This window comes from Symsagittifera roscoffensis, chromosome 3, assembly GCF_963678635.1.
Source record: "Symsagittifera roscoffensis chromosome 3, txSymRosc1.1, whole genome shotgun sequence".
NCBI classification, from domain to species: Eukaryota; Metazoa; Xenacoelomorpha; order Acoela; family Convolutidae; genus Symsagittifera; species Symsagittifera roscoffensis.
In genome coordinates, this window is record NC_087064.1 from 13956143 (window position 1) to 13972446 (window position 16304).

At 36.9% G+C, this 16304-nt stretch overlaps 1 protein-coding gene across 1 annotated transcript; it reads left to right on the forward strand.

Annotated features, from left to right (window-relative positions):
• Positions 1 to 841: 841 nt before the first annotated feature.
• On the forward strand, positions 842 to 10008 carry LOC134841579 (uncharacterized). Its single transcript, XM_063857610.1, has 4 exons — positions 842 to 986; positions 5993 to 6314; positions 6957 to 7287; positions 9904 to 10008. The coding sequence occupies exons 1-4, from the start codon at positions 842 to 844 to the stop codon at positions 10006 to 10008; spliced, it is 903 nt and encodes a 300-aa protein (XP_063713680.1).
• Positions 10009 to 16304: the final 6296 nt, after the last annotated feature.

The window sequence follows — 16304 nt, forward strand, 5'->3', positions numbered from 1 at the left end:
TTGCAACAAAGGTGAAGAGACCAAAAACTTTCAAACAAAAACAAAAAAATCACCGACAAAAGAATTTTAACTGATACACCACACACCGCGGGAGTCCAAACGTTCGGTAAAACACCAAGATTGCCGAGAAATTTTGGATTCGCATTCGTACCTTACCCGTTGACATACGGGCTTTGCAGGCCCTAAAGACTATGTGACTGTGTTGCCTAGAAATCTGCACGGATATTCGGACTTTGCCTACGTTTTTTAGCATCGAGCAGCCAAACGCTCCACAACAACCGATGTTCAAGAAAGAAACAACAAAGGGTCTCTCAAAAACACTGAATCGAAAAGAGAAGGCCGAGGACCACAGAGTAGACCAACGAAGAGTGAACCAAGCAAAACTCACCTGGAAAAGAACCGGCTTTCACCCAACAACTAAAACATCTACGCGAGGATTGAGTTTCCAAACGGGAGCGAAAGCAATTGAAAAAAAAGAGAGCAGACAGCACAACAAAAAAAAACCTGAAAATACATCGTCAAGCGCAAAAGAAGAACATTCGTCAACAGCCTCAGAAAAATCGTCACCGACACCGAAGAGGCTCAATCAAAAGAAAACATTCCCAACAGTGATCGCCGAACTGATCAGAAAATCAGTACAAAATCGCCAGTCAACACTGGCAAAATTACTCGGTAGCCCTGTACTAATCAACACAATTGCCAAAAAGACAGAAGGCCAGAAGAAAACAATACAGTTTAGCATGGAATCGCCACCAGACAAGACTACGAGAAACACAAAACCAAGTCTAAAAACCCTAATCCAGGAAATAGTATTCGCATACAAATCACCGGAATTTCAGGCATGCGTGAAATTCCTTCAAAGGACACGACTGAAGTACATTTGATCGAAAGAAAAGACGAAAAAGAAGATAAGACGACCGACGAAAAAGAGACGACACATGAAGAACACGAGAAGCAGGTAGAAGACGACAAAAACAACGAGGAGGGTATGACAAAACAACAGAGCAGAGCAGGCAAATGAAAACTCACGATGAGAAGAACGGCAGAGAGAGAGAGAGAGAGAGAGAGTCACACGGGGACTGTAAAACTATAAAAGATTATATAAATACTTACATCATCACCTCTTTTTGATCTATTAACTGTACAATTTTATGGTAATCTTTCAGAGAGATTTTTCTTAAAAGGTGTTTTTGTTGCCCAAGTTTCTGTTAGTGCTACTGCTACTGGCTTGTTTCAATATGTACGATGAGTTTCTAATTTAGCAAAAAACATGAGAAGTTGATATTATATTTTGACGCATTCAGCAAGCAGCCATTTTTACACTGTTTGCTTCGAAAAAGCTCTGAAGACAGAAAAAACCAAGCTGCAAAGTCTAACTTCAAGCAAAAATTCGTTTCATAGCAACAATCAGTTTTTCAAAATAATGATTAATTTTTAAATTGGTCATGGATAGATTTTAAATATTCAAATAGTTTCTTGTCAGTTTTAACCAAATACTACTGGGTTGTTCTTTATTTGAACAAACATAACCTTACTTTTTTTTGTTTAATTAAGAGCAGTTACTTTTGACCTTAAAGCCGACAGTAACCAAAATTTTATAATAAACATTCATTATTCGTGAGACTTGAAACATGACTGAATCAGTTTTTGTCTGGTTTAAAAATAAGCATATTTTGAAGAAAAAAAACGGACAAGAAAACTTCAAATTATGAGATGTCTGTTCACGTTTTATTTCAACTCGTAAGTGATCGTAAGTACAATAAAAGGGAACAATTTATGAAAATGATATTTTTTTGAGTCAGTTCGTAGGCTATGAAACGCAGTATATTTATCTTGGTCGATGAGAGCCTAAAAATCAAGAAAAATTGACCAGAGTCAAGCAGTTGATTAGGGTTGCACAAAGTTGAACAGGGTCGATCGAAGTTGATCAGGGTCGAACAAAGTGGACCAGGGTCAATCAATGTCAACATGTTCGGTGATAATGAACAAGATCGAATATTATGATCATATCCGACTGGACATTTGTTTGACTCTCAAAGTTGAAAGAGCTCATCGTGGACCCTTAAACGGTTAATACATAATTCGACCATCTCAAAAAAATGACTGACTAAACTAGATGCGCTAGAATATGTTACCTCTAGAGTATGCTAGAATATAAACTAGATGACTGACTAAACATAGAATATGTTTTTGCTATTTTAGACAGCGTACGAAGAACTAGAGAACACATGAAGAACCTGACAGTCAATACAAGACAACACTAGACAGCACGTTAGATGACAACACGTGCTGTTCATTGGTTTATTCATATGATTCTTTATTATAACTGTTCGTTTTATATTCTACGATTTTAAAAAATTTTCAACTGCTACTTGATTAAGCGCTGTTAGTTTTCCTGCTGTTGAATCTCGTGTCTTCGCTTCTGCAAGGTAAAAAGAACGTCATACTTCATTAAATAATCAAAATCTTCATTCATTGAACAATTATTGCATGTTAGAATAATTTTAGCTACCTCATAACTCCTAATACAATTTAAGATAAATAGGTATTATTTATAAACACAGGAAACGCAGATGTTCCAATTTTTGAGCAGGGGTTGATTTCGGAGGAAGCTTTAGCGGGTTCAGGGAGAAATGAGGGCGGACGCCTCTCTTCTCAACGACTCGATCCCCTCACAGCTAAGAGGATCCCTGATAATGATTGCCGAATCATTAGTCTTTTGAGCTTTCAATTTCATGGTTTCTCATGTTTAGTTCCCAACTTTATCTTACAGTCAAATAGTAAAGAGTCTTCACATTTACATTTAAGTGATCAAGAAGTTCTAAATCGACATTAATAACACGACTGTTAATGATCATTAGCATCCTCGGGGAGCCATTAGCGTTTTCCCTAGGTGTTATCAAAGCTAATTTTACGGCGGGTCGAGTTATTTTCCCTAGCGCTGTTTTTATCACACACGAACGCGCTCTGCCGCCAGGCCCCGTGAAAATCTCGATGATTCGTCCAACTGGCCAGATGCCACGCGGGGTGAAGTCCTCCAGTATCCCTACGAGGTCTCCAGTTTTGATGATATCCTCTGGCTGTGACCATTTCGTGTGCCGAATGAGTGTCGGGACATTTTTTTTAGCAGTCGACGCCAAAAGCAATCCATTTTCTTTTTCACCAATCTCCAATCTCGCGGACAGCTTACTGGTTGGCTGGTCACTGAAGGCCATTGAGGGTGTGTACACAAAAGGTCTGCCAAGAAGAAAATGGTTTGGAGTCATCGATAGGTCGTCCGCGATATCACTGTTCACATGCATCAATGGTCGTCCATTCAAAAATTCTTCGGTTTCAACGACGATTGTGATGAAGAGATCTCGAGAGAGGCGTGCAGATCCAAGATTCAGAAGGAAAACTCGTTTAATCATTCTCAACGAGTCTCTCCCACACACAACCAAAGTGAGGAGCAGAAGGAGGGTTCATTTTCCAGCTGGTATTTTGATCTTGTAAGTAGCTTGCTATCTCTGCATCGAATAACAAGGGCTCTGTATGAAACTGCTTTTTCGCTCCGAGCCTCGGCGTGATATGAACCTACAAAGAGCTGTCATACAACTGCCCGTTGTGAGGCTTTCTGTCGTTTCTAAATGCATAGCACGAGTAGTAAAGCACGTGAACAAGCAGATATACTGCTTCGTCGTTGATGAGTTTTTGGCAATATGAAATGGTCCAATGTAGTCTATACCGACAGTTTTGAATGGGTAGGGGTTTTCATTTGGACCCTGAAAGCGAGTGGAGGGAAGATCCGACATGAGGACGCTGAGCCCTTTTCCTTGTAATCTCCGACAGAATAAACAGCGATGGCGAATTGGTTTCAAAACTTGACGCAAACCAATGATAAGAAAATTATGCTTAACGTAATTGCGAACATACTCTGTGCCCAAATGCATGCCTCGGCAATGAACGTGTTCGACTAAAAGTCGCGCTGCTGGTTCTTTAGCATTAAGAATAATGGGTTTTTGACGGTTTTGAGAAGTGGTGAATGTCGGAGACGTCCCCTAGCTTTCAGAGTATTATCATCCATGAAAGGTAAAAATTCAATCAGAACGTCTTTGTTGTCCAATTTTGTCCCTTGTTGTAATCGTTTGATGGTTTCTGGGAAAAATATTTTTGAGAGAAATTTCAAAAATAAGGAATTTTGCTGAATCCCTGTAATATGCGTACGGCAATTTTTTTTTGTTTGTTCTTTAACGAGCTAATAAACATTCAAACCATCGTGGGCCTAAAATCACTATCATGGCTGCGGTTAAACACTTCCCGTTTCACTTTTCATGTTTTTTATAGTCAAAAATTGTATGCATTGTGAATTTTGTCGTTCCAAATTGATATATTAGTCAACTTTTGTGCAAAAACGAATTCATCAAAAAAACTACTCGAGAAGTACATTGGAACTCTGTGGTCTCTCCCTCTCCCTCTCTCTCTCTCTCTCTCTCTCCCTCTCTCTCTCTCTCTCTCTCTCTCTCTCTATCTCTTCATTAATCTTTTGAATAAATGTTTGTTTTGGTCAACTATGTTTAAATTTTTCCAGCCCCTTTAAAATTCATTGCAAAAACGTAGGCTCATTCAACTTTTTGTATTAAAAACTGGGCAAATTCAGCCCTTTTTAAAGAATCGGGCTCATTAAATCCCATACTGGAAAACGTGGTTTGGTACTATTTTTTGCTGACCGATCCTAAATTTTGTCTGAATTAGGCTTTGAATATTCTCTACTAGAATAAATACTAATTTTGAGGTCAAGTGCGCTAAAAAATGCAATTTGTTTAGTCAAAATTGTCCAAAAACTACCTCAAAATAGGGTCTTAACAGTGTTTTAGGAGACCTCAAAAACAATTTGGTCAATGAATCTAGAACAAAGGCGACATAAATTCCTTTTTTTTTCAAAATTGAAAATCCCCTTTAGAAAAATTAGATCCGGGCCTGGAGCGAGTGATTTGGGATGACGGTGTATTATAACCTTTTAAGCTTTCAAACCAATGAAAGCATTTTGCGCGATGCTATTTTGATCAGAAAATACTAATTATAATGGCCAATTCATGCTTATTTTGAAAGCGGAATTGGCACGTATAAAATAAATAGTTTTGCACGAGGCCTTTTGAAAAAGGCTTAAAAATGGCTTTTTTAACACGTATTTTAAACGTAATTTAAAAAAATGGATAATTTAATTGAGCTTTTGTCCTTATTTTTCGCGAATATTGCGTATTTTCAAAAGAAATTGAAACTCTGGACAGCTAAAAACTTGATTTAGGTAAACCTACTTATTTTCCCAGCTCTCCCATTTCTTGTTAGACCGAAAAGTATTTGTACTATAGCGAACCAAATACCAAATCATTGCGAACCAATATCTCGGTATTTCGGCGCTCGTCAAAAAATTCCAGCTTGGAAAATTTCACAAATTGTGTTTAAAGTGATGTGTGAGAGCTCGGAAAACCAGTTTGGTTGACCTAAAAAAAAGAGGAAAAAAGTCGATAAAGTTTCGAAAATTTTTTGAAAATCCGCCCACAACCCCGTCCCCCCCCCCCCCTCGACAAAAATCCTCGATCCGCCCCCCCCCTCGAGAAAATCCTGAATCCCCTTTGAACCTGTCCCTAATTCTCTACAAACCCATTAGTTATGGATGGTTTCATTTCAGCAGGGCAAACACATCACGCAATGGGATTCTCTTTATGTGTGGCTAAACTAAAGAGAACGGGCCCGAAGTTATTAACCGTAGTAGCATTGTGTTCGGTTTTCATTTGGTTCCAGAGCACCCGGCAATGTTCATCTGATCTGACACAATTGAAAACAGCGTCAGCTCCTCTCGCGTTTTCTGAAAATCACAGTCTTCGCCCACTTGTTCAAAAAGATATTTCGTCGAACTCGACAGCCAATTTTTTTCAACTACTAGCGAGCATTGATCGTAAAAAGGAATCCCCCAGTTCGCTCATTGAATTATTCGTACCTTATTTGATTAAAGAGCCCGTGCAACCCATAGACGAGTTGTGCAATCCCGAACCACTGCCCCATGTTAGTGACGATCTTTGTGTCGGCGACTTCAACAAAAACGCGTTTACGGGAAAACTGCGCAAAACGCCCGTTAAAACAATAGTGCATTCTGTTAAATTCAGCTTCGAAGTTGATGTGCTAGAAATACACCTAAACGAGCTATATGACGTGGTAGACTATTTCTTTATTGTCGAGTCGGTGAATGCGCATGCTGACAGCAGTCCAAAGCCTCTTTTGTGGGAGTTCCTAAAAAATCAGCCAAGATTCAAAAAGTTTGAGAAAAAAATAGTGAGGTAAGCGTTTTTAGATTGCAATAGCAAAGGATAATATTTTAAGATTCTTAATTGAAACTTTCAACTTCAAATCTAGAAAAGAGCTCAAAAAAACCACGGCAAACAAATATTCAGTTGAATCGCCCAATTTTAGAGACCAAAAAGCATGCACAAAAGAGGAAATTGAAGTGAAGAAGTTTTGGCGAGTGAAGCCAATTTTCGAAAACTTGGCTCCTCTTTTTGATTTCACGGGCGAATTTAAGTGAGGGGGATGCTTTCTTCCCAAGATACAGACCTGCCAACCACGTAAAGGAGCCCCTTTTGGTACTATTCAACGACATTTTGATTTACTGCATCCACCATCAGGCCTAAATTGTTTCTCAAAGAACCCATATGCATTTTTTGATAAAAATTTTCCAAAAATCGCTGAAAGCGGAGCTATCTGCACCCTCAGGGAAAAGTTAGATCCTCATCTGGTTCAAACAGTTTTTCCACCTCCATGATTTTTAAACTTAAAAAATAAAGGATAACAAAAATGTGCTATTTAAGAATGAATTCAGTCTCATTCAATCGATATTTATTTAGTTTTTTGAGAAGAGCAAGATTCCTGGAGTAGGTTTTAAATTTACTAACATAGTATTTGTAATCTAAAACGGCCGAAAGGCTTATTTTGGACGATTCCTCTGTGACTCTGCCGTCGCCTGACTTCGGAATCTGGGTACCAGAAATACGTGAAGAAGTCATCAGGTGGGAGAAGATTAAACAGTGGCTTGACCACTACAAACTATCCTCGGACGCTCTAATCGGCTTCGGAGACGGGGACGAAATAACTTCGCGGCATCTTGTCCATCGAATGCGTTATTGTGAGTTGAAAAAGGAAGTTTTCGATATCGGTATGCTGTTTTCGTTCGGCAATCTGGAAAAAGCGTATAGCTCGGGTTACCTCTCCCTGAACTACGCTTTCTCAGGGGCAACGTTTTGGACCTATGATGCGGCAACAAAACCGAGCCAATTTCAATCTTTACAGAAGTTGAAGACTTATCCGACTTACCGAAGGAGTAAAATATTGGACGCAGCACTTTTCGGGGGTGACCATCTTACCACTGATATGTATCTGCCATTCAGCCTTACAAAAATGATAACTATAACTGAAAGCTCAGGAAAAAAGTATGGAAGATCATTTTTATTCTACCCTCGATAAATTGAACTATTCTCCCGAATTGCCACTCGAGGAATTGAACATGAGGCTTATGAATGCGATTGACTCTCGAACCCATAAAAAATACGGACCCAGGCAGGAAAAAATCAAAAAAGTGATTGCAGAAAATCCAGAAGCCTACAAACCAATGTTCCAGTTCCCTTGGTTTCTAGTTTGTAACCTGCAAAGATATCCAGCATGGAGTTTCAAATATGACCGCCGACTGAGCGACTAAACTCAATCAGCGAAGTATCAATGAATCAATGAAGTAATTGTTCCGACTATTGACAATGGGTAGGAACTTTGTATTCGGTGTGTTTCAGTTTTTCCAGGCAGAACTAGGTAACGAAATGAGTCAATGGAACGGATCGAGTTAGATATCTTTTTAAAAAATTTTTCAGTCGTGTTTCGAATTACATTTGAAGAAATCCAATAAATTGTCCCAGAAAGCCTGGTTTGAAGTTTTCTAAGAGTTAGTCTAATATGGAGCGAGTAGCGCGATTGGGTAAAGATCTTTATTTGAAAATTTACCTTTTTTTCGACTTTTAGGCTCTCGATTTTCGACTTGTTGGCACCAAACTTGGTTTTTTTGTTCAGAAAGCTAGTTTTGACTGTTAAATTTGGCATTTTTTGACAATAAAGATTTTGTAAAATAAAATTAAAATTATTGTAGACATTAAATGAAAAACTAGTTTGGTATTCATTTTTGAAGAAAGTTTTTGAAGTCACTTAGACGTTTGTAAAGTTTTTGAAGTCACTTAGGCGTTTGTAAAGTTTTCGAATCACAACTTGCCCTAAAAAGGACACTAATTTGAAGAAAACAAAAGAAGAAAATTCTCTTTTAGACTTCTATGAATGTGGTTAGAACATTCTGTGCTACTTGCACAGCAACCAGCTAACCTCGTTGTTATTTTTACATCATTTATTATTTCACAAAAATTTTTACAGGGTACTCTTTCATTGAGCAAAGAGTTAATTACTGTTTGTAATGGTTTTATCTACAGCTAATACTGTTCATGTACAAAATCAATTTTTGAAGCCATATTGTTTTAAAATTGTGTTATTTTCTATGTATTATTTGTACAATTCATATGATACCTATAAAGCAGATATAAAATCTAAACTGGATATAGTATCGTCTTTTAACAAAGTTCATGAGTTAGGGCCGATAGTGCAAACATACCTAACACGACAAAGATGATCGGGACTGCCGAATCCTTTATGCATGTCGAATATCCAATAGAGTTTTTATCAGAGGCTTAAAAACAACTAATTGTTGGAATTAATGATATCTTAATTGAAAGGTTATTTGATTGAGTTTTAACTTTTGAGAAAAACGAGGTAAACTCAATATCGAGAAATTTGAGAAAATTGACGAACTTCGCCGAGACCATCAAAAGGTACCAAATTTGGGTCGATAAAACTGATCGAAATGGTCGAAACCTATGGGTCCAGCGCAGTTGAGTGCAATTTGTTTTGATAAATTTTTAATGGTCGAAACATACCCGAGTTTGATTGAGACGGTCAAAAATTATTGAGTTTGAGGCGAGACGGTTGAAAAATGCCCAACTCGTTCGAGATGGTCAAAACATATTTTTCTCGTTCCAGCTCGGTCGATTACAGTTTTTTCGGTCGAAACAATAGAAACACCCATACAATGGACTTTTATATAAAAAAAAACATCTTCCGCACACTTGGTTCCCTAAAGTGGGGACTCCAAACTGACAATTTCTAAAAAAATTCTTTCCCGATATTATCAACCTAAAAACGGTTGCGGGTCAAAAAACTGATTAAAACGTCGACTTGTGCTATCAAAATTGTTTCGATTGGTTTGTCAGTCTTTAAGAAATCAACAAAAATGTTTGCTAAATTGGCCTTTTTTCACTTCCTATATCGGTTCTCAGAGACTTTTTTGCAATTCTTGCTAAAAGTGCTTAAAAAACACTTGAAACGAGCTCAGTAGCCCTGTACAGTACTGGATTAATACTAAAATCTGGACCAAAATTGACTTAGAAACGAAAATTTGGCCAAAAACTATCAAACTTGGACCCTCCGATTCTTTCATTTTCCAATTTTTAAGTCTCTACACCGGTCTTGATGGTAAAGTGGACATCACTTTCTTGTTCTTCTCCTGCTTTGTGCTAGGAGTGAAGTCCGTGCCCGAGTGCGTTAGTCCGAGATGTTCGAAGCCAGAGGGTAACCCACAAGCTTGGAGCGATGTCATTCGTTCATCGTACAACGTTTTAAAGCTCTTTCTCGCTTTCGAACTTGACTGTTAATCCCAGGGACCTATGCTTGACAACATCGCGTTCTTACTCTGCTGGGCTAGAAAGGATGGTTTCTTTGTCCGACCATCGCTCTTGGTCTGCAACCTGGACGTGCTCTTGAATAACAGTTCCTTTCCTTTATTAGCCTCGGAACTCTCCGAGGTTTCCCAGATCCTTCAACTATTTCCTGCTCGGAGTCGTCGCCAGATCCTTCAAGATCCTCACGGTGGTGGCAGTCAGGTCAAGTTAACGTTTGTGATCCTTCGGAGGCTTTTGCGGAGGGTTACTAAGGGGCTTAATACACTCCGGAGGGTTACATCAGAGGGTTACCTAAAATTTCTTAATTCTCAACCTTTTGCCTCAAAGGAGTCTCGGAACAGTCTTGAAATGAGTCGCAATAGGCAAATTTTACTCTAGGGGTTTCGTGAACTATTTCGGAGGGTTCCGCAAAAAGTTTACAATAAGGAGAGTGATTATTGGGCTTATTTTACTCCAGGGCTACTTCAGAGGGTTTTCCAAAAAATCACTAAATCAAGTGGTTTTGACGCGGAATACCCTCCGATGTCGGTATAATTTACTTACAACAAGGTTAGTTGAACCGGTCAAATACCTTGAAGGATACAATAGACTTTTGTAAAAAAAACTTGTTCCGCTCTGAGCGTTCCCTAAAATGGGGCTCTCCAAACTGACAATTTATAAAAAATGGTTGCGGGTCAAAAAAGTGATTACAATGTCGACTTATGCTCCCAAAAATGTTCTGATTGGTTTTTCAGTCTTTGAGAAATACACAAATTTGCGTTTGCTAAATTGGCTTTTTTAAACTACCTATATAGGTTCTCAGAGACTTTTTTTGCAATTCTTGCTGAAAGTGCTTAAGAAACTCTTGAAACGAGGCCAAACACTATCGGATTTGGGCCCTCCGATTCCTTCTTTTTCCAATTTTTACTCGAATAGCGGCAGTGATGGAAATGGCCGTATTTGCCAAAAATAGTTGGAAATTTACTAAGAATAAAACCCCAATGATCGACCCATGTGAACCAACCTACCAAGTTGAAACAACTGGAGAAGCGGAAGCGCAGAAACGCGAGAAAGAAATTGGAAATTACGAAAAACGAGTCACTTGGGATAATATTGTAAGAAAAAGCAGAGACAAGGACGTACTACGTAACAATGTACCCTGGGACGACGCAGACGCCAAAGAGAGAAGTGACGTCTTCCTGTGCCTAGGAGCAGGAGAGCAAAGACGACTGCAAAACGAGACCAAGTCTTGATTTACAAACATCCACTACAGAGGAGTCATTGCGAATACTAGAAGACATATTCGTCTCCGAGGTACAATTTCGTTTGTCGGAATCAAGAAAAAAAAACGAGACATTGGAAGAATTCCATGCAGATTTGGTCGAACTGGCATCAAGGCTGATTGTGCGGATCGAGAAGACCAATGGTTCCGTGATATGTTTGCGTTTCACATGTCTAATGAAAAAAATGCAGAAGAGCTATTGACAGCAAACAGATCACCCCAAGATGACCACGAATATGCAACCAGGGGGGAGAAAGGCATTAGTAATAGATGTTGAGGCTGAACCCCATGTTTTCAGATAGAGAATAGAACATACGGTCATCAAGCTATGTATAAACATTGGGTATAGAGTCTACAAGGTAAAAGGATAAGGAATACAAATGATGAGGTTTCATGGTTTTTGTGATGGTAAGGTAATAGCTCGAAAAAACGAATTTTTTTTGGATTTTGTGTCGAAATATCTAGTTTTTTTTCGCAAAAATTGATGCGTCTGTTATCTAATTGTTAAATATCACAGGTTAGTTACGTGTGGATTGTGAAATAAAGGTTTTTTAATTAGAGTTTTGGTACACGGTAAGTCAATAGTAAGAGTTTTTGGGCAAAAACTTGGAATTTTTATGAAAAAATTTTTCAAAAAAACTTCAAAACACGATAAAATTTGTTATAAATCGACCTATTAACTAATATATTATATATTCCTATTTTTTGAAACATCTACTTGAAAAAAGGGTGAAACCTACTGAAACTTCGAAAAAGATCCACACAAATTATCAGTTTTTAATCAAATTAAATTAAAAAATCCACACAAATTATCAGTTTTTTGTTTTTTTTTCTGGGAACCATTCGTTCATATTTTTTGTTAAAAAGAAATAATTTGTTATTTTTCGACCCAAGGAATCAGCAAAGTAGTAAAATTTGTCCAATCGAGCTATCATGCTCCAGTGTTCCCCTCTATCATTGATTGGAGCTGAGTTAACAATTGCAAAAGAGTATTTTGTTAGTCGAGATACTTTATCAGAGGGGTAAGATCCCATTTACTTGAACCTGAGCTCAGGAAATCTTTCAAAAAGGTTAAAGTTTTAGTTTGCAGGAGTAAAAAATTATCCATTCTTGCAATTTTTAGCCGATTTACATCTAAAAACAAAGAAAAACTAAGTTTATAGTAAAGTTTAGGATAAAAAAATCTCAATGACTTACACGCATTTAGGTATTGAATCAACAAAAACCATACACAAAACTTATGATCTGGACAAAGGTTATTGAACACTGTTTTACGGTCTAGTTTGAAAAATTTTCTTGGGTTTTCAACTAAACTGCATTCATTATCTGTTTTTTCTGGAGATTTACGTCTGAAGAAAAACAAAGTAGATAGTACAGAGACAATAACAAAGAAAAATCCCAAAAAAATAAAATATTTTTATAGGAAGCTGAACACTCTAAAATTTAAATACTTTTAGCAACTGTTCCGAATTTGTCAATTTGAACATTTGATAGTCTTTCTCCCAAGACTATCACTTCCGTTACTTGTTCCAAGGGAAATTGGAAAAACATTTCTAATCTCAGGCTTTCTCCACTAAGTTCTGGATAATGCAACTGTTCAGCTGCATCCTGTAAGGAGGTCAACTCAAACACAAGAATATTGTGATGTTGAAAATCTTCCATAGGAAGAGCTGGGAAATCTTCGTTAAACTGCATTGCTTTCATTGTTGTAGCATAAGGACGACAAGGAGAAGTTGTATCTAATGAAACAATTGCTCTTTCACCCCGAATAATTCTCAGCTCTCTCAAATGAAATTGTTGATAGCTGAAAGGGTTTTCATGAAAAGATCCTGCAACAGCTGAGTTTGTATTCATTGCAACAGCTATTCTTCTTATTGAATATATTTTCTTGTGTGAATTGGTTTTGACGAAACGGAATGATTACGGTTCTTGCTATAGTTTCCATGTAATTGTATTGAGCAGGTTTTCTTGCAAGGTTCTCATGCAAACTATCATTGCAAGTATTGATGATTAGGTTCAGCTACTAAAATTTTTCTAGTAAACAGCGAACAATCAACAACTTTCAGACTGACATTTGGATTATCAGATAGCATATAAAAAATAGGTCTAGCTCGAATAAATTTAATTCGAGCTTGGGTATTTGGTAGCAACAATTTTTCGCTAGTAAACAAATCAATGGCGAGCCTACCATAGAGTGAAAAAGTTATCCCTGTTCCTAAGGAATTTCTTCTATCAGTGAATGGATGCATATCAAATCCATCAGGATATTTTGCAAAACTGTATCCATGACAAGCAAGTAATCCTTTATTACTCACTGCTGACGAGTTGAATTCGTTCGGTATTTGTGCCTTATGAGAATATAAACCATTGGCGTTGTAAACCATTGTATTGTTAAAATAAACTTCACAGTTGGAGAATTTAGAATTTAGTAGATTGTTTACATAAGTTACGTAAGCTTGTGGCTCCTCATTTCAATCTTCCTCCGATTTTGCTTTATGTTCTGCTTTTTATTTTTTTGAAATTATCAAAAAATTTTCCTTGAACAATTGAAGCTTTAAATTAAGATGGGTATCACGCATATCGAAGTAAAGGTTACGATCCGTTTCAAATTCAAACTCAATACTGCTTTCATCCAGAGAAGTACTGGGAAAAACTTCTTGTGTGTAAGATGACATAGTTTTTTCCAAAACTGGGACTTTATTAAAAACCTCCATCGAAGAATTTGTAAAAGCTCCGGACCAAAAATGACTTTTGTTTACACTCATTTTATATTGTCAAAAATGTCTTTGCGAGAGCGACTGTTTTTTGATCTACTTTTTCGAGAAATGGATCTGGTTCTACCTGATCTACGCTTAGATTTCTTTTTTCCACCTCCCAATTGTTTCCGAACTGTTTTTGTTCCCACATCTTTTGCAAATATTTTAAATTTTTGACGTCCACTAACAATTTCCCCAATCTCTGGAGCAGCAATTTCAAACAAATCTGCCCCAATTCATTTCGCAGCTGGGACTATATATTTTTTAATAAAGGGGATTGCAGTTCTCCCAAGAGTTTGTGCGAGAGCTCCAAAAACTTTTCCACGTTGTCTTGCATGCGCTCGAAAAATAGGGAAATCAACTGAATTTTGAGCAACCATTTCGAATGAAAATTAAATCAGCTTTTTACTTTGGAGATGAATGGAATACAACGCAATAAAGAAGTTTTTGTATCACCGACTATGTTATGTTCTATAATATCACTATATATCTTCAAAGAGTGTATTTTTATAATGTCTCAAGAATACTGAGATTATGTGGTCCTTTTCCTATCATTATAGCACCTCTTTGATTTTGTTCTAAATCACAACCAAAAATGTGACTCAAGTCAGAATTTTGAATAATAAACACTAATTGATTCTCAGATAAATGAACGGAAATTTTTGAGTAATTTTATCTACTGATACATAGATTCCGTTATATTCAAATGCTTGAGCACCTAAACTTTCTCGAATTTTGTTGTTCATGGCTACAACTATATCAACAAAACTCGGATACAATCCTGGTTCAATATGCATCGGTACAATTTTTCTTTTTTCCTCAGAACTTTCTCTATCATCTACGAATGTAAACTTTCCCTCAGTAACATTTTGGTACAAAGAAGCGTAGGATATTTCTGAATTAGCAACCACCCATTCTCTTTTCGAATTCATTTGTTCGGGTAGAAATTTGTTCAAAAAAAACTAAGACTATGATTCGAATAACAATGATTTACCTCTATTCTGAACATATTCTCAGCTATTTTTCATAAAATTTTCCCAGAACTTTTCATTGTAGAGATCTTTGATGATGTATGTAGACGGTTTTCTAGTAGATATTGCCGAAATTTCGAAAATTTCATCTCTAAATTGTGGTTTGTATCCTTTTCGGAACGGAGTTTTATTCTTTGAAATTCTCACTCTGTCTTCAATGTTGAATTTTAGTTTCTTATACCTTGTTAGAGGTTTATTGTACAGAATTGAGAGGAAATCAGTACTCTTAAAATCTTTATGTCATTTCCCAATAGATTTTTTGACGCAACAATTCATTGTAGACACAAATTGCGGCAACTTGGAATGAATTTTTCACCAGGATCTTCTATATAGCATTAAGTGTTTTAATGATTGAATGACTCTCTCTGCAAATGCAGCTTTTGTTTCATTCATTGTCGAGTAAACTTCAATTTTTTTTCCTTGCAAAATTTTTTGAAAGTTCCCCCATATTCTTTTCAACCCAAAGCTTTTCAGGAGTGTTTTTTCGAGAGATTATTTTTTTAAAAGCTTGCAAAGTGTCCTTGGCATATTTAGTTTTCATTGTTTGAACTCTGACAAATCGCGAAAAAACATCACCAATAAATACTTGACTCCAATGTTTTGACTCGCTAGTTTATCCACAAATGCCGCCAAATTCATACGCCAAATTTCATTGATATATTTTGAAAAAGCTCGAAGCCTTCGAAAACGTCTGATTGGGGGACCAAATTTTGTATAAGATATCTTGCTTTCTAAAAATTGTTCTACTTTCTTTTTTGACAATCCGCTTGCTTTACTCAAGTTTCGCACAGAACCGTACGCAGCTCTACCCCTAGAATACAATCTGTTCAGACTTACTTCTTCAAATTTTAAAAGGGATACGAGTTCCTCTGTCTTTCGCTTTGGCATTTTTGTTAATAACAAGTTTAGGTGGAACTTGAGTTGCTTCCAAAATGGTAAAGTAAATATCGGGAAAGTCGGTATTTTTTCGCTTTAGTGCGCACACAAAGTCTACAATTTATTCTTTTGTGTCTCGGTTATCTAATATGATATTTTCTGAATGACTTAGTCTAATTCTGGGAATACTCAAAATTAAATCAATAAGGTGCTTATTGATACTCGTTTTCAACTTTGCATTTACAGCACTGAAAATAGAATCAAATTCTCTTGGTACAATCTCTTCTTTTATTCCAATTTTGGTTTTTTTTTGGAAGTGTACTTTGTGATTGATAAATTGAGTAAGGAATTGGAACAAACTGATCCATACTACGTCAATCGTTTAATGACAAAAGGAGTGATAACAGATATTAATTGTAAAACTTTTGGCGAGCTTAAAATAGTTATCCATTTATGCTGTGAAGTTCTTTTTCGTGTGAGTTCTGATTTTTCTCTTCGATATTTTTTTAAGTATTTTTTTTTGGAGATCCTTTAGCTCGCCTCGTAGCAAGTTTACTAGACATTCGCTTGGGAATTGAATGAA

Coding starts and splice junctions, on each gene's coding strand:
- LOC134841579 (XM_063857610.1), top strand. CDS start 842: ATGCGTGAAATTCCTTCAAAGGACACGACTGAAGTACATTTGATCGAA. Junction 6,315..6,956: donor TTTGAGAAAAAAATAGTGAG/GTAAGCGTTTTT, acceptor AACGGCCGAAAG/GCTTATTTTGGACGATTCCT. Junction 7,288..9,903: donor CGTTTTGGACCTATGATGCG/GCAACAAAACCG, acceptor TTCCTTTATTAG/CCTCGGAACTCTCCGAGGTT.